At 37.4% G+C, this 24,866-nt stretch overlaps 1 protein-coding gene across 8 annotated transcripts in view; it reads right to left on the bottom strand.

The window, feature by feature from the left end:
- LOC134217950 (oxysterol-binding protein-related protein 2) overlaps positions 1-24,866 on the bottom strand; it is a 73,511-nt gene that overhangs the window by 20,160 nt on the left and 28,485 nt on the right. For 7 of the 8 annotated variants that reach the window (XR_009981192.1, XM_062696799.1, XM_062696802.1 and 4 more), the window contains 3 exons: positions 8,443-8,565; positions 451-664; positions 42-382 (listed from right to left, as the gene is read on the bottom strand). Coding sequence is in view for 7 of the 8 variants with exons in the window: in XM_062696799.1 (XP_062552783.1) it covers positions 42-382; positions 451-664; positions 8,443-8,565 (678 nt within the window). In the remaining variant the exon portion in view is untranslated. The remainder of the gene's footprint in view (positions 1-41; positions 383-450; positions 665-8,442; positions 8,566-24,866) is intronic. The other variant, XM_062696804.1, reaches the window with a different exon arrangement.

Genomic DNA, 24,866 nt, shown 5'->3' with positions numbered 1-24,866 from the left:
CTTTCAAATGTATTTATAAATGTATTACCACCCATACTTACTTCCGATCCGATATGTAGCCCTCCACTCTGTGCAAATCCTTATTTCCCACTCCGGCCGTCTTGAAGTTGAGCGTCGCTTTCATACCGTTCTTGTGGCTGACCACGTCCATAACTCCATACTGTTCGATCCACAGTTTACCAACGATGATGTTGTGCACACAACAATTCACGTTGCACCACGAGTAAGCTTCACCAAGCTTCGGAAACTCAACGGTCACGGTTCCTTTCGGTTGAATCTCCACACTTTTGCCCCAGAATTTGAGCTTGGGATGAATCGAACCGTGGAATGAAAAACCATCTGAATCGGCGTGGAATGCCGAAATCGGTGGGTGATGCGATACCTATGATACGAATACGATGCCTTGATAGATCTTTGAATAATTGCAACCTTCCGTCTTATGGTACTCACCTGTTCGCAGATGATTCGAAACTCAGGCCTCGTCAGTTCATACGTTTCTCCCAGCAGTGGGTTGAAGGGCTTCCCGAGCCGTTCCCAGTTGGATGCCAGAGCGGATACGGCGAATGCCGACACATACTTCAGTCGTTCGACAGGATCCGACTGCTCCGATGCTATTCGCAGCAATTTGGCGTACTCCATGTACTCGGTCATTCGCTGGAGGAAGCTAGAAGGGAAAAACAAAACCAATGGAAAAAACACAATCAAAATTATGTTCTGACATGTCGATAATTGAATTATGCTGTTGAATATTTTATAAAGACAGTCATTTCCCTTTGAGATACGACAAACGTGATAGCAAGAATATGCTCACAAGTAGCAGGCGGAATTGATTGCGATAATAGAATATGTTTATTTTATGACTTCCATGGTCCCATTATAAAGATGAAGGCGGGTGGTATGTGAGTATGGAATTTTCGGTAAGCTAAATAGTGAATTTTAATTCTGTAATTCCAATACTGCTACCATATTTCAGTTTGTTACTTAGGGTTAAGTATCTAATTAAAATAGTAAGTATGAGTGAATAGGGTAGTTTAAGCTTAATTTTGATCGTTATTCTTCTTATTGGCATTACATCCCCACACTGGGACAGAGCCGTCTCGCAGCTTAGTGTTCATTTAGCACTTCCACAGTTATTAACTGCGAGGTTTCTAAGCCAGGTTACTATTTTTGCATTTGTATATCATGAGGCTAGCATGATGATACTTTTATACCCAGGGAAATCGAGACAATTTCCAATCCGAAAATTGCCTAGACCGGCACCGGGAATCGAACCCAGCCACCCTCAGCATGGTCTTGCTTTGTAGCCGTGCGTCCACAATCGTTATTACTGATTTCGAAAGTCAGGAAATATGGCCCCAGTATGCTGCCTTGGGGAACACTAGCTCTTACAGTGAACTCTCCCTTACCCGATATTGAAGGGATCATCGAGTTAGGACGGTATCGAATAGAGAACACATATATATTTTTCTTCCAAAATATCAAACACTTTTCAAAGCATGTAGAAATATGGTTTAGGGTCATTTGACAGAATGCCGGCCGTTTGGCCGAATAGTTTAAAGTGATTTCCTTAAGTGAAGTGAGGAGTGACTGATTAGAAATGAATAGTTAAAAGTGAGAAACGAAAGTGAGTGTTCAAAGTCATCACTTCCAACTTTTCTCTTCTCACTTTTTAACTTTCACTTCGCAGTTCTTACTCCAAGAGTTTTTCACTTTTAACTTCTCAAGGAAAGCAGGAAGGAAGAAGGAGGAATAAAGATTAAGGTAAAAATTCCAATTTTCACTTCACTTTCATTTTCTCACTACTTGGTCCTCTTACTTCACACTTCTCGCTCCTCACTTCTTCCTTCTCACTTTTCACTTCGAATTTCTCTCACTTTTCGCTTCTTACTTCTCTTTTTTCAATTCTCATTTTTTACCTTTCACTTCTCACTTCTCAATCTTTTTTCTTCTAACTTCTGACCTCTCACTTTTCACTTCTCATTTCTCAATTCTTACCCCTCACTTTAGATTTCTTTCTTCTCACTTCTCACTTTTCAAAATTAACTTTTCATTTTTTCCTTTCAGTTCTCACTTCGAATTTGTCACTTCTTACTTTTTACTTCTCACTTCTAACTTCTTACTGTTTACTTTTCATTTTCCACTTCTCATTTTTTCACCTCACAGTTCTCACTTCTCAGTTCTCAATTCTTACTTCTCGTTTCTTACTTTTTACTTCTCACTTCTCAATTCTTGCTTCATACTTCTTACTTCTCACTTTTCACAATTTACTTTTCACTTTTTACTTCTCTTTTCTCATTTTTCCTTTCTCACTTCTCACGTCGAATTTGTCACTCTCACTTCTTACATTTCGCTTCTCACTTCTCACCTCTTACTTTTCACTTCTCATTTTTTACTTGTCACTTCTCACTTTTTACTAGTCACTTTTCACTATTCACTCATTGCACATTTCATGTAATTCCTATTTCTCATTAGTCGCAATTTAATTTTTTGAAACTTTTCGTCCAAACGACATTCGACCAAACGGCATTCGGCCAAATGGCCCGACATCGTATATATTGTGCATGAGAACTGATTCAGTCAACATCCAGTTAGTGAGGTGAAAATGTTTTGGAAAATTACTTCGGCTTAGAGAGCTTTAACCAACTAATTAGTCTAGCGCCTAGCGTACTGATTATTAAGAGTAGAGCTGATTGGATTATAAATGGCTTTTTGTGAGATTTCATGAACGGTGTTTGGCATTAAAGTCACAAATTTTGAAAAATTTGGATTTTTTGCGAGTTAGAATTTTAAGATCAACTCTCAACAAATTCCTTTGTTGCCCGTTGCATTGAAAAGGCAAGTAGGCTGCAATAAATGAAAATATTGTTTTACAGTTTCCTTATGATATTCAAGACATTGCTAAACTATGCAAAACTTCAGATCGTAAGGCATATGCTATAGCGGGGTAGCAAAGGGTTTGGACATCTACAAGGGCAATTTTCAGATGGAGATTACAGTTCTTCAACAGGGGGCTGATAGAACCCTCTGAAGTTTGGAGAACAAACCCTTATAAGGTAGTACGATTCATCAGAATCATAAAACCACATTGGGAGTCAAGATAAAGATTTGCGATTGCTCTACACAGTAATAATGCGTCAGCTTGTCTTACCCGATGGTATCAAATCAGAATCTAAAGTTTGAAGACGGTCACGAAATTTGTAATATTTTGAACATTAATAGCGTCTCGTTCGATATATTTATCCAGCTTTTCACGCTCGCCATAATGGCGGATGCTATGACGTGTTTGACATTAACTGCTTCCAAGCACTGAACTGGAAATTCCGTCTAAGCACCGCGCGTCTAAGTAAACATTGATGTTATCTATTACGTTCCGTAACCAATAACAGTTAAGTGAGAGGGTATCCAATTATTACGAGGTGTTCAGACTGCAGCAAGATAATATATCTTGACGTTTCCATGTTTCCTCATTTCACGCTAATACAGGGTTGAATTCAAGCAGAGTTTTATAATTTAATTTGCGAAATCAAGCATTTGTGTGGCGACAATCGAACATTTTTTTCTGAACAAAGTTTCTACAAAAAAAAAATATTAAAAAACATATTTAAAAAAATATGAAAAGGGATTTTCGAAGAATATTTGAAGCTCTCATTAAGGATAATGAGCGAAGCTACATTCATTAGTTGGGTGCGCCGTTCTTCCGGGAATCAGACTATTCCTCAATTTATTTTTAAGTTTAAAAATATTTTGATTCTGTGCTATGATCGAACGGAGGTTTGATAGAAAAATTTAGATACTTTTGGGAATTCTCACAAATAAATAAAAAAAGACGATTGGACCAATTTTCAAGAAATATTATCGAACTAAAATGTATTTCCACCACTATCTCCATGTATGAAGGGCAACTCAGCAATTTAATTTTTTTCAAAAATGGAAACTGAACCATTGCGTTCTACTCGACAATCAATGATACAGCTTCTAACAAAATCGAATCGTGTGAATGTGATATAATTTAAACTGGATTTTGAATGAATTAATGCATTACCAATCCATGTTTTATTTAAGGTTATTCTACTTTATATATACATCCCATTCAAATCGTACAGTTGGCCCCGGTGAAAAATGGTGAAATCAAAGTATATTAAGCCATTCAAGGAGCAGAATTAAAAAAATTATGAAATCATGTTTATTTATCAAATATATTCGTTTTACAACCATTCCTACGTTTTAAATTGTCTTCCGCATTGGCCCTTGAACTTTGAAAATTTATTCGATTTGTTCTATTAAATCTAGGTTTAAGTTAAATACTTCATGTTAATTCTAAAGAGCATCTGTTTTTAAACAATTCATGTTGAATAAGTGGAGAATAAATAATTATCATCATTATTTTTCATCATATAAAATGCTTTCCACAAAACCATCACAATCCGAGTTATTCTTCAGCGCTCAGAAGATTTCCATCTAACATGCATTCGACTCTGCTGCGACAGAAAGAGCATGACTGTCAACTACGAAACGAAATGAAAACAGAGAGAATTTTCTCTCTGGCAAAGAGAGCGTGACGCTTGTCAGTTTTGTTTTGTTGAATTTCTCCCTGCATCCCAGTTAGAACGAAAGCTCTCTCGTAATAATTGTTCGTAATAAATTCTTTATGACTCTTTTTAGCGGGTATCTTTTGACAGCGCAAAATGTATGGAATATTACGTAAATAATGACATCATGAAGCGTATTTACCCTGAAACGCCAATTATTATGTCATTAATGGCGTAATCTGAATAGGCTATAAAATATAGATAATTATTACTTTATTTTAGATATGTCTGGGTAACTTTTTGTGATGTCTGCAGTTCTGCACCTTTGCTTCTATAGAACAGACAAACAAATCCAAGATCGAACTAAAGCTCTGTCCAGTTAGAATCCGGAATCATTTATTGTATTGCAAAGTGACCGTGGTGTGGTGGTGTTTGGTGGTGTTTCGTTCAGCGAGTCAAAAATTATTGCAGATGGAAGCCGAGAGAGAGAACAAATTCTGCACACCCCCGTTGATAATCCTGCTCATCGACGGTCGAACCTTCGTCAAAATGGATTTAGGACAGCTTCCTGGCCAGAAATTTAGCATAGCGACGGCACGAGGAGTTGTTCCTGAAAGATTAAGTTTGCTTTTATGGACAAATTTGCCAAAAAACTGATGATTTGGCGAGAGATATGCAGCTGCAGAGCAAAGACCAACGTGTTCGCGACGAATAAGACGATGGACTCTAAGCTGTACAAGGAAGAATGTCTCAAAAAACCGCGTACTAAGTTTCATGAAAGCCCATGAAGGTCCCTTGAAATTTTGACCATATTTGGTGAGTTACCACTATAGCCGGGAAGTCCTCCAGTTGTACCGCGATAATAACGTAGATTTCAACAATAAAAACATAATTCACCCGATTGCCCGCAGTTCCGGCCCATGGAGACATTTTGGGCAATAATGAAGTGGCAGTCTAATAAAAGTGGATAAACAGCTTGGGACGCGTTTCAGATGACTAAAATTGGAAACAAATGTGCCAAGGAAGTTGTCTCCGGAGGTGTGCAGCGTAAGAGGAGAGGAATAAAGAATAAAGTGCGAATTGTCACTAGAAAACAAGGAATGATTTGCATTTATTTTTTTTCCTTAAAGTACAGTAAATTACCTTTAATTTTTTCGATGTATTATCATTATTTGTATGTTAATCCGTTACCTAGATACAGATGTTCTATTATTCCGGATTCTAAATGGACATAGCTTTAAACTTGTTCCGCTCGCTTTTTTTAACTGCCTTTGTGACACGTTGGGTAGCAAATTTTCAGCGCACATATGCTTTTATGAAAATTGTGAAGCCTTTGTGAAGCGTTTGGTCTTATTGATCACAAACGAGGAACAAGATGTTCCTCTGGTTCTAGGAACAGTGGCTAGAAATGAAGTGTAGAAGATTTTCGTACGGCCAAGTTGCCAAAAAAAATGCAATGAAAGTATTATTTATTTAAAATGAATTCTAATAAAGTGGAATATAGAAATAGTGAACAATACTCGAGTAGATTTGTTGATTGTTGATGATAGAATAACATATTTTAGGTTGTCGTTGGCGACGTGAAACGTCAATGCATGCATGCTATGATAAAAGGAGGTGTCCGACGCTGGGGGATCTTCCCCTATTTAGTTTTTAGTCTTATATGAGTAATGAAGCACCAAAAACTAAATAGAGTGAGACGGTATTACTCGATTGTATATTTCGATAGTTTTCATATCCTGTGGAAGCAACTGCAACGCTTGTGTCCAGTTGGTAAGGGCATATCGTCCTGCCTACACTGTACTGGGATGTTTTGACCAGTGCAACATATTTTCGAAAAATGTAACATTTTTGAAGATAGAAGCAATTTTATATCATACTAGCTGTATGTACCAGGCCTTGCTCGGAATTGCCAGTTAGATTCGCAGTTTTCGCAATCGAAAAATGAATAAACTAATTGCTCAACAGGATAATTGTGTTTTCTTATTGATACTTCATCATTTGATTAAAAGAAGGCAGATTACCTTTGAAAACATTGACTGATTTTGAAGAAGGGATCGAACCCATAATCGCCTTATTCCGGACAAACGTCTATTTCTAAAGAAGGAAAAACATCCACCGATGCCTAATTCCAAACGTCTATTTTTAAAGAAGGGATCACATTCACCATCCAGAAGGAAACACATTGATCATTGCTTTTCACTGGGCAAACCATGATTTCGATGAAGAGTTGAGTTGGTCGATAACTAAAAAATACCGCTCCTCCACACCCTTCCCTCAACCCACTCTCGTCGTCTCCTTAATATAAAGAATGTGTGTTCCAAATTTGGCAGAAATCGGCTAAGGGGAGATCAGAAGTTACCCTGAGGTGATTGATAGCTGAGCAATACCAGTTCCTCCATAACCTTCCCCGTTTTCCGAACATTATCCCTAACATCGCTATCGTCGTCGGACAAGAAGTTCAAAAGTTATGATGGAACATACATACAAACATTAAGTTTTATGTGGGGGAGCTGCTCCGTTTTCCATCTCACTGAACATATATTCATCTCATCGCAAAACAGAAAATACAGCACCAATCTTGTTGCTTCTTTTTGTTAACATGCGTGCTCACTGCTGAAACAAACACAAAAATAAAAAACAAAGCAAATACTTTTTTCATTGCTTTGGTTTTGATGGGATGGGAATGGGAGCTATGAGATGAAGTGCCGAACCGTTCTCCTATATATTATATAGATAGATTAACCACTGAGAAAACCACTTGTCATAAGACGAGTTTGTACAATCTCATTTTATTCCACCACTTAATTGTACCTTGACAGATGCGTATTTCGACCTCAACAGTAAGGTCGTCAAGGTACAATTAAGTGGTGGAATTAAATGGTGTTAGAATGAATTTTTAGTGACATTGAAATCGTGCGCCACTGAAACTGCTTCAGAAGTGTTTAGTTGTAAGTGAAATAGTGAGAAGAAGTGAATGAGATTTTTGGGCAGTTTGAATTGTACACTAGAATGTAAGTTTGTTTGTATAACCATTCAGAATTGTAAACTAATTAGCAATAAATTGTAGCTTTGAAGCTGTTCATCATGAAGACTGCTGTCAAGATGGTTTTATTCAAGCCAGAAACTCGCCCCAACAAATGGGATTGTACAAACTCGTCTTATGACAAGTGAAGACATTCCACTAAAAAGCTCAAAATAATTTTCTTAACACTGAGAAAAGTTATTTTGCTGCCCAACTGAGTGCTCCAGTGCAAGTTTCGCGGACAGTGTAGCAGCGTCGCTCCATAATGTTGAGCAACCAAACATTGAAAGTTACATCAAATCTTTAACTTTTTGAATTTTGCTATTAGGCCGTTACAAATATTTAATTAACTTTTTGTCCTACTGGTCTCCGAAAGGTCAAGGGGGGGATAATAAAAAATAAATATTAAAATGAAAAAAATCAAAAAACTCCTCGGATTTGTTAAAGAATGTTTTGAAAATCCTCAAAGTTATCCGAATTTTATTTTGTTGCCCCCTCAAAATATTATTTTTTGGCAAAAAAAATCCGAGGGGGGGGGGAGACAAAATAGATTTTAAATATTTGTATCGGCCTTATTGCCATTATGCAATACATAAATGCTTCCACATTCGCATAGTATGATGGTTTCCCAAATGTTTAAAGGTACCAACTGATTTAATCTTAGTTAGTTATAGTTTTCTAAAAGTCTAAGGGGAGCTTTGACCAGGGGGGCACATTATACCGTCCTACCCTACTCAAATATAAGGCTGTCCTGTACCACGACCGAAAGTTTATGTATTGTTTGCCATACACCATGCGTCTCCATTATTTTCATTCAATACAATCCCGAAACGGTCCTGAATACGACTCCGAATAGCAACTGCTCCATTGCATTGATGTTAGACTCACCTCAGCGGCTCGTTGAAGACGACCGGCATGGTGATTTTGCTTAGCTCCTTCCCGATGCAATTCTTCAGCACGGACCAGATGTTGAAGTCACTGCGAGAGAACATAGGAACCGGCAGGGAAGTTCTGCGTGATGACGCCGTCACGTACCGCACGATGAAGATGAAATGAGAGAACAAACAGTTGAAAAGAATGAGTCCCGCAAGCAGATAATAGGTTTTGGCTGAGGTTTTGTTTGTTATCCAAATGGCAACCTTGTGCGCTGAAGGACAGCAAATTTCCAAGATAAATTAGTTTACTTTGCTGCCCGTCCGCGTGTGCCGCAAGCGAATCATAAATAGTGAGTGGATGAGTGGGTGGGTGAGCTTTGTGAGTTAGCTTGGGTGAGTTCGAGTGAAAGTTGAAGTGCGTATAAAGTTGAAAGTTGAATTTGGCTTGGGTGAGAGTGATGGAAATGTGATTTTGTTTTTGCAACGAAAGATAAACAGAGACTTGTTAATGTTGGGGCGAAGATGTACCGAGAACCTTTGTTCGAGGCCCCCCAGCGAACGACGTGGGTGCTTTATATGTCTCGGAAAGTTGTTTTTTTTTGCGTCTGATGTTAAGCAGTTTCCTAACATTTTAAAAATTTGGTTCGATTCTGAGAAATGCGTTGCTCGGAAAAGGTCGACATTAATTGGACAGAAAATTTGATTCTACTTCAAAGCGAACGAAGGGTAAATTCTGGTGAACGCTCCCATGTTAACATTTCGAAGCAACGGAATGTAATTAAAAAACTGAAAAATAAGTAATGAGTCCATTTAATTTTTGTTCCACAATTTTCGTTACGATGAATACGGAAGCGCTGAGAAGAAAAAGTTACCCTTTCTGATGATGATTATCTGCCCTGCAAATAGATTTTACAGCTGTTGATTTTTATTTTCCTGACTATTTGCGAAATTATTGCTCATAAGTCATAGCAATTATTTTATAGTACACTCTCAACAGTGTGTTCGGTCGCATTACAGTATTGACCCGATTTTGTCTACTCCCAATTTTATCACGTTTTCGATTTTGTTACCAAAATTTTTTTGAAAATTTTAGTCGTTCTTTTTATATTTGTAAGCAATACCGCAATCAACAATAATTTTCATGAAATAACTTTTATCGCCTGTAGTGTATCATACAGTAAAATCTCCATGAGTTGATGTTCCATGACTATTAAATCATGGAGGCAAATTGTGCCATATTAAAAAATATTTTCTGGGTTACTGTGATGGTCCCTTCAAAGAACTTTCCTAGGATTTTCTATTCCACATCTTAATATTTCCATAAGTTCAATATCGACTCATGGAGGTTTGACTGTTAATCATTCCTGAGGACCTTTCCAACAAGAAATTATGGGTTCCGGTTACGTATTTTGCCTTCGCAGGGCATAAACTGTTTCACATTTGTAAAACAAACAAAATTGAAAACAAAAAATTACGGTTTTGTTACATTTCCTATTATGCATAAAACGTAAAAATTTCGATTTACGATTTAATTCTGTTACATTTATCTGCACTGCTTGATATATATTAAGATCGATACACGTATTGCGACCCTAATTTAAAAAATAATTTGCCCGTTTCATTTAATACACGGCGTGGAATGTAACTAACATGTGAATTTAAAAAAATAACACAATTTACGCACAAGCATACGCAGCTACAGATATCAACCTTTTTTATCGAGCTGAGTCCTTCGGTATATTACAGTATGGTAGTATGGTTCACTGGTAACCTTTAAATAGAACAGATCGTTCTTGAAGTGATGTTGAAACAAACTCATTTGTATCCTACTAAATTTTCTCAACCATTGGGCTCATGCACATCAAAAATTCCCATTCGACCTGATTATCGACAAAACGACAATTAAAAAAAAAGAACAATATCCTGTACAGAGTTGATCGATGCACGGAAGTGACAAATGCCTCTCGTCATGCCCAGTCAAACGAGCACAGCCTATGAATAATACATATCGTGTGGGACCGAAAAACATGGAGCACCGAAATCCGTCCACCTCAGTGGAGTTTCGATTTATGATAAAATGTAAAGGGTTTAAATGCATTTCATTTGTAAATTCAATATTCATATCATGTGATGTGCCAATTGACAGTTGGAATGTAGGTATAGTAGCCATGTATTCAGAGCAACAGGAAAAATCGTATTGCAACTAAAAGCAGCAACAAAAAGTGACTGTGCCCTTATATCCATATTAGATAAGATAACAATTGACATAAAATAAAAGTTACGCCCAATAGTGGAAAACAAAAGTGGAGTGGATTTATTCCATTATTTCAACAAACCGTAGATGTGTAATCAAGAGTAATACCTCACAACCGTAAATAACGATCAACTTCTAGTTTATGACGAAGCTGTAGTTCTTTTGACTCACACGGATAACGCAGCCCTCAGGTGTACGAAATTCGGTGTCCCACGGTAATCCTCAACAAGTCACTGAAATGTGCTTTCCATACGTTGGAGTTTACCGTGACTGAGTGTTGGGTTATGTTTTGCATCCTGTAATTGAGTTGCGGAAGCGGTGAGGCACGGAGCTTGAAGGAATAGGGGTATGAAATCGAATAAGTGGAGATATCGAAACCGATTTTTCCCTCAGATAGATGCAATTGGGATCAGCGGGAATTTCATCAATATTGTATTTCGTGTAATCTTTCGTGTTATGGTATAAATGACTCGTTTTCAAGTTGATCAATCACATGGTCGCAGTTCGGAGGTGTTCTCAGACGGGTGAATTATTTATTTTTGCCTTTCTATCGTTGTACTTTTACTTAGTTTGAATTTTCCAAAGCGATTGTGCGCAAAATTTCTATCAAAGCATTTTTTTTTATAATTGGACATGGCCACAAGAAACTTTTTTTTCATAAATCTATTTTTTTGTCAATTGTGTAAAATTTGTTTTTTCATGTTTTTTCTGTCAAAATTGACCTCTGAGAACTCAAAACAAAGACGATATTACTGTTACAGTGAAAACACGTAGGGGAGGAGGTTCGGTTGTGGGCACCCTTTTTTGTTTTGTCCATAACTATGGCCCTGGTTGATCTTATGTCGACATTTGCATAGCAATAGAAAGCTAAACGTATAACCTTACTACTAGCAAAGAAATTAGTATGATTTCATCGATTTGGAAAAAATATTGACAATTTAGAAAATTTGACATTTTTGGACATTTTCATTTTGTGGTTCGGTTGTGAACACCCTTGAAAACTTCGTTAAAAACAAAGAAGCATGAATAAAAACCACCCAGATTTAGAGACAAGGAATAGTTTATTCATTCTAAAAGCCAGGAGATATTAAAAAACTCAAATCAATTCACCTAGCAGTGATGATGTCTCTCTCGGTGAATTAAGGAGGATGTTGAAAAAAATCACATAAGAAAGGTCTAAAATAGCACTTCAGGTGAATGGGTTTTACGACAGGATTAAACGCCGGGTTAAAAAGTGAAGAAAATCCAACTAACAGTCTTTCAGGGTTTATTTCGAGCTCAGAGCGGTCAGCAAGTTTGCTGGACCTGCTGAACCCTATAAATTTGACTTTCTGGACTATGTTTGAGGCCTCGTCTGCAAATCATGTTTTTTGTGCAAGTCCTTAGGCGTCATCTGGTCGCAACAGGTAAAATGCCACAAGAGCACCTGCGGAGCTCGATGGTCGCGTTCCTTGGTCGTCAGCGGGAGTGGTTAAACTCAAGGACGAAAAAGATGAACTTAACCAGTGAACTTTCAAAAAGTGATATGATTTCATGTTAATTTGAATGAAATTTAAATGAAATATTATTGTTTTCGCCAATCCTAATGTAGCACTTCAATTGTCGGACCCTGTATATCAAATCAGAAAAAAAAAAGTTCAGAATAAATCCAATAACATTTTATTTTGTGTAAGAAAGTATTTCACATGATAAAAAAATGCAAATTTTTAAAATAATCATGAAATGGATCTGAAATACCGTATTTTCATTAGAAAATTATTATATTTTGTCATTGGGCGCATAAAATATCGGGAAGCTATTGTCACGAAAAGTTGGGCCTTGCAAAGTTTTAAAAGCGGTCTGAACACCACATTGCTGAGAAATTTGAAACAAAAAAGTTTTTATTGGCAAAAACCTGTTTTTATTGTCACCCCAAGTATTTTTGAGAAAATTACTCTAAATCGGTCAATTTAGGACTTAAAGAAACAATTTGCCTAACAATTTTTTTTGGAAACTAGCCGAGTTACAACTTTGCGGAACAATGTTATAAAAGTAATACACCCGATTCTTTTTTACACGGGGGATGCGTGCCGTGCAAAAAAAATCCGTGTTATTTCGAGAATCCGTGTAAAAAAAGCCGTGTGAAAATAATCCGTGTAAAAAAAGAATCGGGTGTAATACAATTAAATAAAATATATAAAAGAAAAATGTAAAGAAAAAACACTATTTTCAATTGTTTTTAAATGTGGCCCACCCTAATTTTTATTATCTCCACAATAATGCCGCAGCTATTAGGAACAACTATGTAGAACAAAGTTTTTTTTTCTATCTCTGCTATTTTGAGCATGAAAAAGTGATTACCATTTTTATACTATCTGGATCATTGTGCAATCCAAAGAAAGCCAAATTTTTATTCATTTCAAAAATATTTCAGCTCTAAAAAACAAATGGATTTACCAGAAAACGTGCAAAACGTTAGCTTAGCTTTGACTAACTACACATATCTATGGTTACTACTCCGTGATTGGCCAGAATCAGTGAAATTGCACAAAGAACTGAATGATTTACTGGGATTGTTCAAGCTTTTTCAGTGTGCAAGTTTCAGTGACTTTAATATTCAAATGATCAGTAACGGCGCCGGTAACGTCCTTGTAGACAGTTAGGAAGAGGGCAGGAATATGAGTAGGTGATTTTTGTGATTTGAAGACCGTGTTTAACACTGCGTCTCCACAAATACCACAGCAAAGCGCAATACAAGCGATGATAATCCACCGAATGTCAAATGGATATTTTTTCTTCCGCCCGCGACGAATAACACACTTACTGTACTTACTTTCCAGATGGCTACTCCGTGAAAAACATACTCTCTCGTTATTGAAAAACTACTAAACCAGCGAAACCAAATTACTAAATGATCGATAACATCCTTGGATGGCACTAATTTGAAAAAAAAAAACCCCGATTAATCCACCTAGCGGTGTTGGTGCCTTTCTCGTGCAAAAAAATACTAAAATATGAGTGAGTGCTTTTTAGCGTGTTTTGCGCAAAGAAAATAGTATTTTGGCCATAACTTCTGATCCCATAGTCCAATCTGGCCAATTTTCAATAGCAAACAATGGGACAGGATTCTCAGTCAAATGGAACTTGTTGCGAGTAATTCGGCCAATGCTAAGTTCCAAAAAGTGTGTCTACAAAATTTTGTACACATACGCACATACACACACACACACACACATACATACATACACACAAACAGACATCACCTCAATTCGTCGAGCTGAGTCGATTGGTATATAATACTATGGGTCTCCGAGCCTTCTATCAAAAGTTCGGTTTTGGAGTGATCATATAGCCTTTACGTATACTTATACGAGAAAGGCAAAAACAAAATAATCTACTTAGCGGTGATGGTGCCTTTCTCGTGACACACATAAAAAGTAACAAGAAAACACATAAGAGAGGTTAAAATTGCACTTTAGGGAAATAGATTCAGTTATTTCCATCAATTCTCATTTATTCGCGTTTATTTGAATGCATTGCAGATTCTGAAAAAAAAAATCAAAAATTTGAATTTTTTTCCAAGGGGAAAATGGGGAAAAAAAATCAATGTTTTTTTTAAATAACTCCAGAACGCAATGGCCGATTGAGCCATTTTCAATAGCAAAACAATAGGAAGGATTCTGCGTCGAATGCAACCTGTTGCAAGCAAATCAGATTAGGCTTAGTGCAAAAAAGCGTGCCTCACATTTTTTTTGTACACACACATACATCTTCTTCTTATTGGCATTACATCCCCACACTGGGACAGAGCCGCCTCGCAGCTTAGTGTTCATTAAGCACTTCCACAGTTATCAACTGCGAGGTTTCTAAGCCAGGTTACCATTTTTTTGCATTCGTATATCATGAGGCTAGCACGATGATACTTTAATGCCCGCCCAGGGAAGTCGAGACAATTTCCAATCCGAAAATTGCCTAGACCGGCACCGGGAATCGAACCCAGCCTCCCTCAGCATGGTCTTGCTTTGTAGCCGCGCGTCTTACCGCTCTTACCGGTCGACGGGAAACTAAGGCAATTGTGAAGCTGAATTCGATCCAATGATCACTCAACCAGTTGGAAAACCGCCATTGAAGATGTTGGAGAAAAATAAGTAATCTTATGGATATTCAATTTATCGATCCGATTTTGAATGGCTCAGCAAAAAAAATGTCAAACGATAAACCGATGCCCCGTTGCAAGCAATCAATCAAGGTGAACACGGCGAAGTAGCGGTATCAAATGCCGTGACTGGGCAATGGACGTTCGGTGGTGTACTCTGGACGATCAATTCGTCAGGATTTTCCGTGGACCGTGATTTTCAACAATTACTGGAATCATTAAGTATCATTTCAATTGAATTGTTTGCTTTTTCTTTTACTATTTAATTTCTTCACCTAATCCTTTTATATTCCTCTCTCTTTTATGCTATTCCTTATTTCTTATAAAACGAATAGGAGTAGTAATCCTCATGCTTTTGTTATTTTTGTTTAAGACTGGAATCAAGGACCACTCCCCTTTTTGATTTCTGATAAGCATTCTAGATAAGGATCTCAAAAGTAAAACATGAGTATCACTAGTGTCCAATCTACGAATTACACCGTAACAATGCTAATGCTAATTCCTTATTTCTTATAAAACGAAAAGAAGACAAAAAATAAATCTGTTCAAAAGATATTTCAAACAAAATGTCTTCCTGTTTTGCTAAATGCTAATAAAATATACTTCAATAAATATCCAGCACTCTTTTGAAAATAGAAATTCTATTGTTAAATTAGGGATTAAATTAGAATCATGACCAGAACCATGAAATTAGAATTATGACATTATGAACATATGAACTTTGACATTTATTTACACTGTAACATTTGTCGTACCTCCATACAGGAAATTAGATTTTTAGCCAGATTTCTTCCCAGGTTAAAATAAAAAGATTCTGATAAAGTTTTTTTTTTAATTACACAATGCTAACTTGAATTCAACAGATTTCCCTAAAAACAATAATTACGATTAAATAATTATTTTATTAAATAAGCGTTTTTGATATTTTGTTATTTGTTTAGTTCCATTTTACTTTTTTTCATTTTCTTCAATTGCTTGAATGATATAAACATTGAAAAATCTTTTTTACCATGGAAAACATCTTATAACAACTAATCTAAATTTCTAATATTGTTATTACCTGATTGTAGATTGTGATGAAATCTACAATAACCCTGAATATTATTTTCTCCAGAACTTCATCTAAGAGCAAAGGTTTATGCTATACTATTCAATTGTTTTTGAATGCAGGACCTGTTCTTATCTCAACAACTCCCATATTCGGGTGGCAAACCGGTAAAATATTATTGTCTTATTTCCACACACTGAATTTATTTTATAATATCGTATCTGAACAGTACGATAAATCTTTGGAAGATCAAATTTCACGTCTAGGAAATTTGGTTACTGATCCGTATATATATTAAAATATCTGATAGACTTTAATATTCTTTTATTTGTAGAGAACGTTACTTAATATGGTGAATTTCCATATTTAGTAAAATAATACCAGGCTCAATGTGAACGCACTGGAATTTTTGCTAAGATGCACCAATCAAACTGCAGCAGCAATAACAGATACCGCAGATACGAAACCGACGACAATCCCCACAGTCCCCAAAACGGCAACAGTTGGGCATTGCGGCCACAGTTTCGATGGAAGTAAAGGAGGAGAAGTAAAAAAATCACGAAAACTTCGATGTCTTATTGGATATACTTGTTACGCCCTGTTCAAACCTGGAGCTATTGAAGCACTAAACTGGTGAGCACGTTCCAATTATTTACTTTAATTCCTTCAATCGCTATATAAAATCAAAAATTCCTGAAATTGATCACTAAATACGCACAGGGCATCGTTTGCTTCTATTGCCGCGGATATTGTGGGAGTCCCAGGTATCCGGTTCAAGCTTTAGCTAGCAACGGTGGCTCTTCTCGACCTTCTATTCCCTGAGTAGCTAGTACGAATAAGGGCGTCCTTGTGAAGTTTTGCTGTACCTGTTATGAACAACTAGTACATCCCATTCCCTACACTCACTAAGAAACTTGCCTTGCTTCAGAACTGCCGTAATCTGAAAAAGTGACGTATGCGCCATTTTACAACATACATGTTTTCCATTTGTCTGTTAAAGAGTACGATCAGTTCTACTCGTTAGCACCATTTTTGGAAAATGGCGTATACGTCACTTTGCCAGATTACGGCAGAGAAGTGAATCCTTTTTGTAGTACTAGTCTTCGTAACAAGAAAGGGCACCATTACGGAGCATGAGATTTGATCAAATTATTCGTAGTACTACTTGACCAACACTCCCAGCCGGGTGAGGGGTAGAGGATGACTCTCACTCACACAGTTGTTGTTTTGATTAAAGTTGAAAGAGGATAATAAATTGATGACATCCGTTCTGGTTTCCGAAACATAGAGTTTTCGTCAGTTCGCTCGTCACTCAATTGGAAATTGCTACTCGCTTAACTCTTAATTCGAGCTCGTGGAATGATTTATTAATTCCTCTTTGCTCGAGTGGAAGCCGCATGTTACTGATCGCAGACGTTTATTGGCTCGGAAACTTCTAATTGGGTTAATATAATTTGTTCGTAGATCAGAAATTGCCGTTGTCAATTAATTCAATCAACTTTAGATGCTCAAAATAGATGTGCTATATATGTGTCCGTATTGTTGGTATTTCACCGTATTTTATTCTTAAGTAAGATGCTTGACATTTCAAATCCACTCTCCTATCTGCCATAATCCCATAAAAAATCTGTGATGTTCTGTGCATTTTGTTATACACTAATAAAACTTTCGCTCCATAAAGTTTGATTTGCCAGACGTTCACCTATTTCCCGTTCAGATCCATATTCAAATTCCAGTCAACATTAGCTTCCTCACGTCTCACCGTCACAATGAATCGGATTTCCATTCATTCGCTGTCATATCCAGCAGGTGCCTTACTTCACCACAGTATGCCAAGTTGAATACGGGCTTTATATCCTAATCCAAGCACGATGCCACTTGGCATTTTTTCCGATTAGGATTTCACAAATTGTACAAACTGGGAACGTGAACGACAACAAGAAACCCACACATAAATAGAGGCTATTGTGACATTGTGCGGTTTCATCCGCCGTTCAGATCCTCGTCATGGAGGCTAATCAAAAAGCGTACGACGATGAAAGGGCTTCTACCGATGAGAATTTATTGCATTAGACACATTTTTAATATAAAAGTCGCCCAGTCATGGTGTGAAAAACACCGGATCTGGCGGACTCCGGGCTGAGATATGATGCTGCCGCTTTTCATTCGGTTAACCCGTGCCGACAACCGTACACAATTATTTCGGTTCACTTCCTGTTGCTTCTCTGGCAGCCACCCTCTGATGTATAATCCGGAATCTTTTCAGACCTAGGTAGGTAGGAAATAAATTTCATTCTGCTTGCCTTGGCGATTGGCGATGGCTGCAGGCCAGGCGGAGCGAGAAAATTATGCAAATGAGATTCGTTAGAAATTTTGCTCCACCGACAGACGACCGACCGTCGGGATTTCCACAGGGAAGCGCTGCGATGGTTGCAACTTTGAATACCTAAGCTGGACCTTAATCATGAAGCTCTTCTTGCTGGATAATCCCGAACACGTAAGAGCGCTTTTTGTTGCGATGAAAACAACAATGTTGAGTGTGTTTTTTGTTTTGGTTCGAGTAGAAACAAGGTTTCGAGGGAATTTAATAATTCATATGTATCTGGAGAATCGTTTCCAAAGTTTTGGCACGTTTTGCGAGAACTATCATACGTGATATGATTGTATCTTTTCGGCTTAACATAGTTTAACATGTCGGTTCTAGCAAACATACATTTGCGTCCTTGAAAGAGACGTACAACCTTTTCGACAACTTATTGCAAACAGAAGCTATCCGATGCATCGTTAAGACGTGGGTGCGCCTATAGTCGCGGTAATGTGCTTTATAGTCATAAATAACTAAATTTGATAATTTTTCATCATCGTCATCATTGTTTCTATTCGAAATGTAAAAAAAATCTAGGGTGTTTACAAATTGGCGTGATTATTTTCATCAACTAATGTGCTGAACAGAAATAATGGATTCCAATCTATCTGGTAGTAACGTCAATTGAACAAAATATGCTGAACGGGAGAGTATTAACCGTTTTAAATTTCAAGGTCAAATACAATCACGCCCATTTGAAAAAAGTTCCTAGAATTGTTGTATTGAAGTCTTACAGATTTGTATTATTTTAATACAATATCTGTATAAAAAGCTTACAGATTTGTATATACCAAGATTTTATACAATAACTGACAGATTTGTTTTTGAGTGTATATGTCAGACTAAAACAATGAGTAAAGTAACTTTTCAGATGGGAAGCTTACCACACTGATCAAAGCAAAGGTGGATGGTGTGCAAAACTGTGTGAAGATTTCGGGCGAACACTCCAGTTCGTTCGAATCACGCCGGGGACTAAGACAAGGTGATGGACTTTCGTGCCTGTTGTTCAACATTGCGCTAGAAGGTGTCATGCGGAGAGCCGGGTGTAACAGCCGGGGTACGATTTTCAACAGATCCAGTCAATTTATTTGTTTCGCGGATGACATGGACATTGTCGGCCGAACATTTGCAAAGGTAGCAGAACTGTACAACCGCCTGTAACGTGAAGCAACAAAAGTTGAACTGGTGGTGAATGCGTCAAAGACAAAGTGCATGCTTGGGGGCGGAACTGAGCGCGACAGGGCCCGCTTGGGAAGCAGTGTTACGATAGACGGGGATACCTTCGAGGTGGTCGAGGAATTCGTCTACCTCGGATCCTTGCTAACGGCTGATAACAATGTTAGTCGTGAAATACGAAGTCGCATCATCTGTGGAAGTCGAGCCTATTACGGGCTCCAGAAGAAAATGCAGTCAAAACAAGATTCGCCACCGCACCAAATGTGTCATGTACAAGACGATAATAAGACCGGTTGTCCTCTACGGACATGAAACATGGACATGGAGGAGGACTTGCAAGCACTCGGAGTATTCACTCGGAAACATTTCTTGTACATTTTTTATAGCATCCGTCATAATGGTGAGCGTGAAAAGCTGAATTTGACACCCAGATACTCTGGACAAAATTTCAGCCAATTGGGTCAACATTTTGGTGGTGCTAAACTAATTTATAGTTTTTTCTATATGCAGTCGAATCTATAGATTGACATTTATTGCAACAGTTAAATTTGTCTTCCAGGCTTGAGAGGTTCCAGTTTCCAAGTTATACCAATAAATATCAATAAAGGGATAAATAAGTATTCAGCAGCATCATAGAGAAACTCTCTATCATAAACTGCCTTTCACATTCAATTTTCCCATGGTTGAAGCCATAACAACAAGTGATAAAATTCCGATATCCTGTTGGTGTAATACATGCATGTATTTATATGCACACAAATTGTGATCGCATTACCACCGTTTGCGCTTCCACAATCTCGTCGAGTCCGGATAAAAACATTATCTGAATGTTTGGTTGAAAAGCCATATCCACTACCAGATTACATCTACAGAGGGCTACCGGATTCCGCCATCGCCATGGGAATCGTCGTCTGACATATATAGGTCTAGTGGTGGATCCATTGATTTTCCTTTTCACAGTTCCACAGCTCTGGGGTGGGAACTGGGATGCACAACCAAGCTTCCCAGCATCATCGTCGACGTCTGGTTTCCACAGCAGAGCATCATCATCTGGCGCCCTTTGTACTGCTGCGATGTGGTGGCATGCCTGAAGGACTGTTTTGTTACGTAACATAAAGGGAGCGACAGCTTCATGCTCGGAGTATGCTCCGTTCATAATGTTTTGTCTGGTAATGAAAATATGAATCATTCTTTAAAAAGAATTATTTATAATCCAACAGTAGCGAACTTCTACTTCAAATTTGAGATCGTTCCTTAAATCGATACCGTTGAAAACTTCTTTTTCTGATCCCTTTATCATCCAGTAAGGTAAGGTTCGCTATATAATAAATTAAATATTAAGCAGTTAAAGACAAAATGCCTGCGTGGAAATGTCATTCTGTTGAAGATTTTCATTTTTTTATCAGCTTAGACAATCTCCAAGCCAAAAGTAGCTCGACACAGATGCCGCTGTCAGTTGCATTATACTTAAATTGAAGTTTCAAGATTTGAGTTATTTGTTTCTTTTTATATTGTTGTATTTTGCGATTTTTCCGTGCACTGTTCGCATGACATGATTGCCAACTGCTATCTTGTCTCGCATCGTGATGAAAAGATTATGATGTTATGCTTTATTCATATCCCATAACTGCTTCCGTTGTATGGCAGGTACTAGTCAGCAGCATCAGTACCATCATGGATATCGCTTATTCATTGCATGGTTCTGTAGGAAAACGTGTATATCTTCAACGGAATTAAATGAACGTATCATACGAAGAATAATTGGGTAATAAATATTTATGAATGATTAAAGTTTGTTAAAGGAAAGCATAACGCTTGAATTTTTCATGCTAAAACGCATCATTTCACTCATTTGTCAAAAAATCATTTTGGTTTAAAAACGCATTTGAAATCACTTTGGGGTCAATTTATTGCTTATACATAAAAGGGTGTCTAATATTTTATGCGACAAACATCAATTCACTGTTTTTAACGAAGGAGAACAAAAGAAAACCTACGATGATTCAAATGGATGATTCAACTCATCCATGAGTTTTTAGGTGCTGAGTTGGGTGCGTTTCAACTCACGCTTGATTTGAATCATCCATGAGTTTTGAGATTTTGAGTTTTCACCAACACTGGTTGCCTTGCGAGCAAAAGCGTAGGATTGTAAATCCGGAGTAATCTGAACTGCAGGCAAAGTTCCAGTTGGAATGTGAAACCAGCGTTGAAGAAGATGAAAAAAGAAGTAACACCTGATTTTGCGATGCAAACTTACAATGTATCATGCGCCTCCACGCATTGTCCATGGTAAAATTTAATTAAAAGGTTTTTTTTTTGCGACCGTCTTAATCACGAGAATAATCCAGCTTTTTACGCTAGCCATAAACTACCAAGGGGTGAATCGATTTTGACATATACTGTGAACAGAATTATATATCTCAGTAGCCATGAATCAATACAACTGCAATATTTTTTTCACTTGGCAATGTTTTGAAATTTGTTGTAATTTATCGTGTAAAATTGGCAACTAACTTGATATTTGTTTTCATTATGCAAACATGAACGACCAAAGTTTAAAAAGCATGTTGTTTGAAATCAAGTTTTTTAGATTTTGATCGCTTAACAGGAAGGAGAACATTGTACCTTGGCTAGGATCTTGGTACCTACATATCTATCGATCTATATATCAAATCTATCTAATTATAAATGTTCATTTCGATATTTTTTCGATATTTGAGAAAAAAGTTGATGCCTATGTTTAGTTTCTAAACTATTGATCGTCCTCTTCAAGAACCTAAATCTACTGCCGATTTTAAGCTGAGTTCAAGCAACGGTTGAGATTTAAACTACAGAGAACCCTTACTCGATATCGATGAGATTTTTTTTTTAATTCAATCACCTTTCATAGCATGTAGAAATATTTTAGAACCAGTTGTCCAAATTCCATTTGGCCGAAAGGGTCATTTGGCCGCATGTCGTTTGGCCGGATAGTTAACATTCGTTTCCTTATTAAGTGAAGTGAAAAGTGAGATGTTCGGAGTGAATAGGGAACAGTGTTGTGCTGAATCATTATCAGACGATAATAATTTCAATTTTCATGTGAAAACTCTTCACGTGAAAACAGTAGGCGAGTTGTCACCGGCGACAACTTCTCAAATTTTGTGAATACAGAATTTTTATTCAAACATTAATCTTTACTAATATCAGCCAATTGTCAACAGTCCCGTTATATCTTCTATTTGGCGTTATGGTTTCATGGTAGTATGGAAAAAGAATTCAAAATGTAACGGTCGACAGTAAATTTCATGTGTTGCTATTGTAGTTTTAGACCTCTAAAATCGACTGGTGACTGGTGTTAGTTGATTGATTGAGAAAATTCCAAGATTTTTTGGTCACAAAATAGGATTATCTTCTCGCTTTAACGACGTTGAAGTTATTTTCATGTTTGCATGCATGTAGTCATAGAATAGATACTCATGTTAAATTAATCGTCACGTTAAATTATCAAGTGACTACCATGACCTAAGTTATTACGATATCTGTATGTCCCCACGACTGTCTTTCAGGGCCTCCTAGGTGGAACGGTAATTGTGTTCAGTAAAAATGTTCAGCAGCATGTGGAGACGCATGGTACACGCATGGGCTTGCATGAGCATGCTGAGTTGATTTCCGTAATGGAATATTTCTGAATCTATAAATTTTCCCTACTTCGAAGTTGGTAGATCGAAATTTTCTACAATCTTTATGACAGCATCCGTACTCCATCCGATCTTGCAAAGAAAAATTAACATCCCTGGAAACATAACTAGTAAACTACAGGAAATGGATAAGACAGCAGTATAAGAATTGTGAGAATCGTATAAAAACGCCCGGAAACCAGCTGTTTCTTGATTCTTGATCATGATTTATTGATCGCGGTATTCAGCATGTTAACCAAAAACATGTGATTAGGTACAGGTTTCCCTTTATACAAGTTGCCATACAAATTCTTGCACACTTGTACGTTTATTTAATTAAACGGAAGTGATGAAATTTTCCTAAAAAGTTAAGTCACCACACCAGATGAATCATTACACAAATGTACCATGCGTCTCCATATGCTGTTATGCTTATATGTTGCTGAACATTTTTGCTGAACACACTTACCGTTCCTCCTAGGAGGTCCATTTTTGCCTGAAGAACATTCGTGGAGACATACAGATATCATAATAACTTAGGTTATGGTAGTAACTTTGTGTTTTAGCTTCTATGCATGTCGTTAGTTCATTGAAATTTCCGAGATTTATTGGTCACAAAATAAGAACTTCTTCGTCGCTGAAGACCTGCCAAAGCCGTCTTTCCCCCTATTATATGAACATGAATATCTATTCTATGATTACACGCAAATTGTTATGTTTATATCTATTCCATGATTACATGCATGCAAACATGAAAATAACTTCAACGCCGTTAAAGCGACAAAGAAGGTCTTATTTTGTGACCAATAAATCTCGGAATTTTCCCAATCAATCAACTAACGCCAGTCACCAGTCGATTGTCGACGGTACTGATCAAGTGACGTCAAGTGAGTGACGACCGACTGGCAAATAGCTTACACAACCTCACTTGATCAGTACCGTTGCTGATGAAGAATGTGTATAGCCGCCAGACATTCTAAATACTCACGCTCCTCTAATGTGGACGTGTACAATACACATGTGGAAGTATTGGCTTGATAAATGGATTGCGAGTGATTTGACTATGCGTCCAATTTGGGAATCTCGAGCTCGTTCAGTAGCCGCTAGGTTGCGAAGGCCGACGGAGGTCCTTCGTAGCTTAGTTGGTTAAAGCACCAGTCTAGCATACTGTAGGGTCATGGGTTCGAGTCCCATCGAAGGGAAAGTGGTTACCTCCAATACATTTTCCAAATCAATATCTTCCACATAACGTACATATTCACATATGAGTTTACATAACCAAGCTTCTAGTGCTAAAAAAATCTAGTTTCGAGGCTGTAGGTCACAAGCTCTGAACTCAAGGACGGTTTCGATGACCCAGGATATCCTAAAACCATCTAACCATGTCTCCTGATCTTCATGAATATATTATAGTTATGGCAGAATACATCCAAGCTTGAAGCGACGAAAAAAGCGGGAGTGGTGGCTATAGATCGCACGTTTTGAACTCAATTACGGTTTGGATGACTCAGGATATACCAAAATAACACTTTTATTCGTTTTCTGTTTTTTGTTCGGGATGAACCACTGCATCCATTTCATTGAACTTTTGTAGTATACCCGTGTCATTTGTTTAGTGCATGTCTTTCTGCTCCATCTTTATTGAGAAGAAATGAACGACTACTTCATTTTTTTATTCAGATATTTCTCAAACTTAATGTAAGGCCTCTTTAGATTAAGGTACCGCCATTTAAACCCTTCGAAAAATGGCTTATACCAACTCTCAAAGGCGCGCCCCACAATAAGTGGGATAATACTGAT

This window comes from Armigeres subalbatus, chromosome 2 (assembly GCF_024139115.2).
Source record: "Armigeres subalbatus isolate Guangzhou_Male chromosome 2, GZ_Asu_2, whole genome shotgun sequence".
Lineage (NCBI taxonomy): Eukaryota > Metazoa > Arthropoda > Insecta > Diptera > Culicidae > Armigeres > Armigeres subalbatus.
Note: the sequence above shows the minus strand (reverse complement) of the source record. Positions and strands in the feature narration are given on the sequence as shown.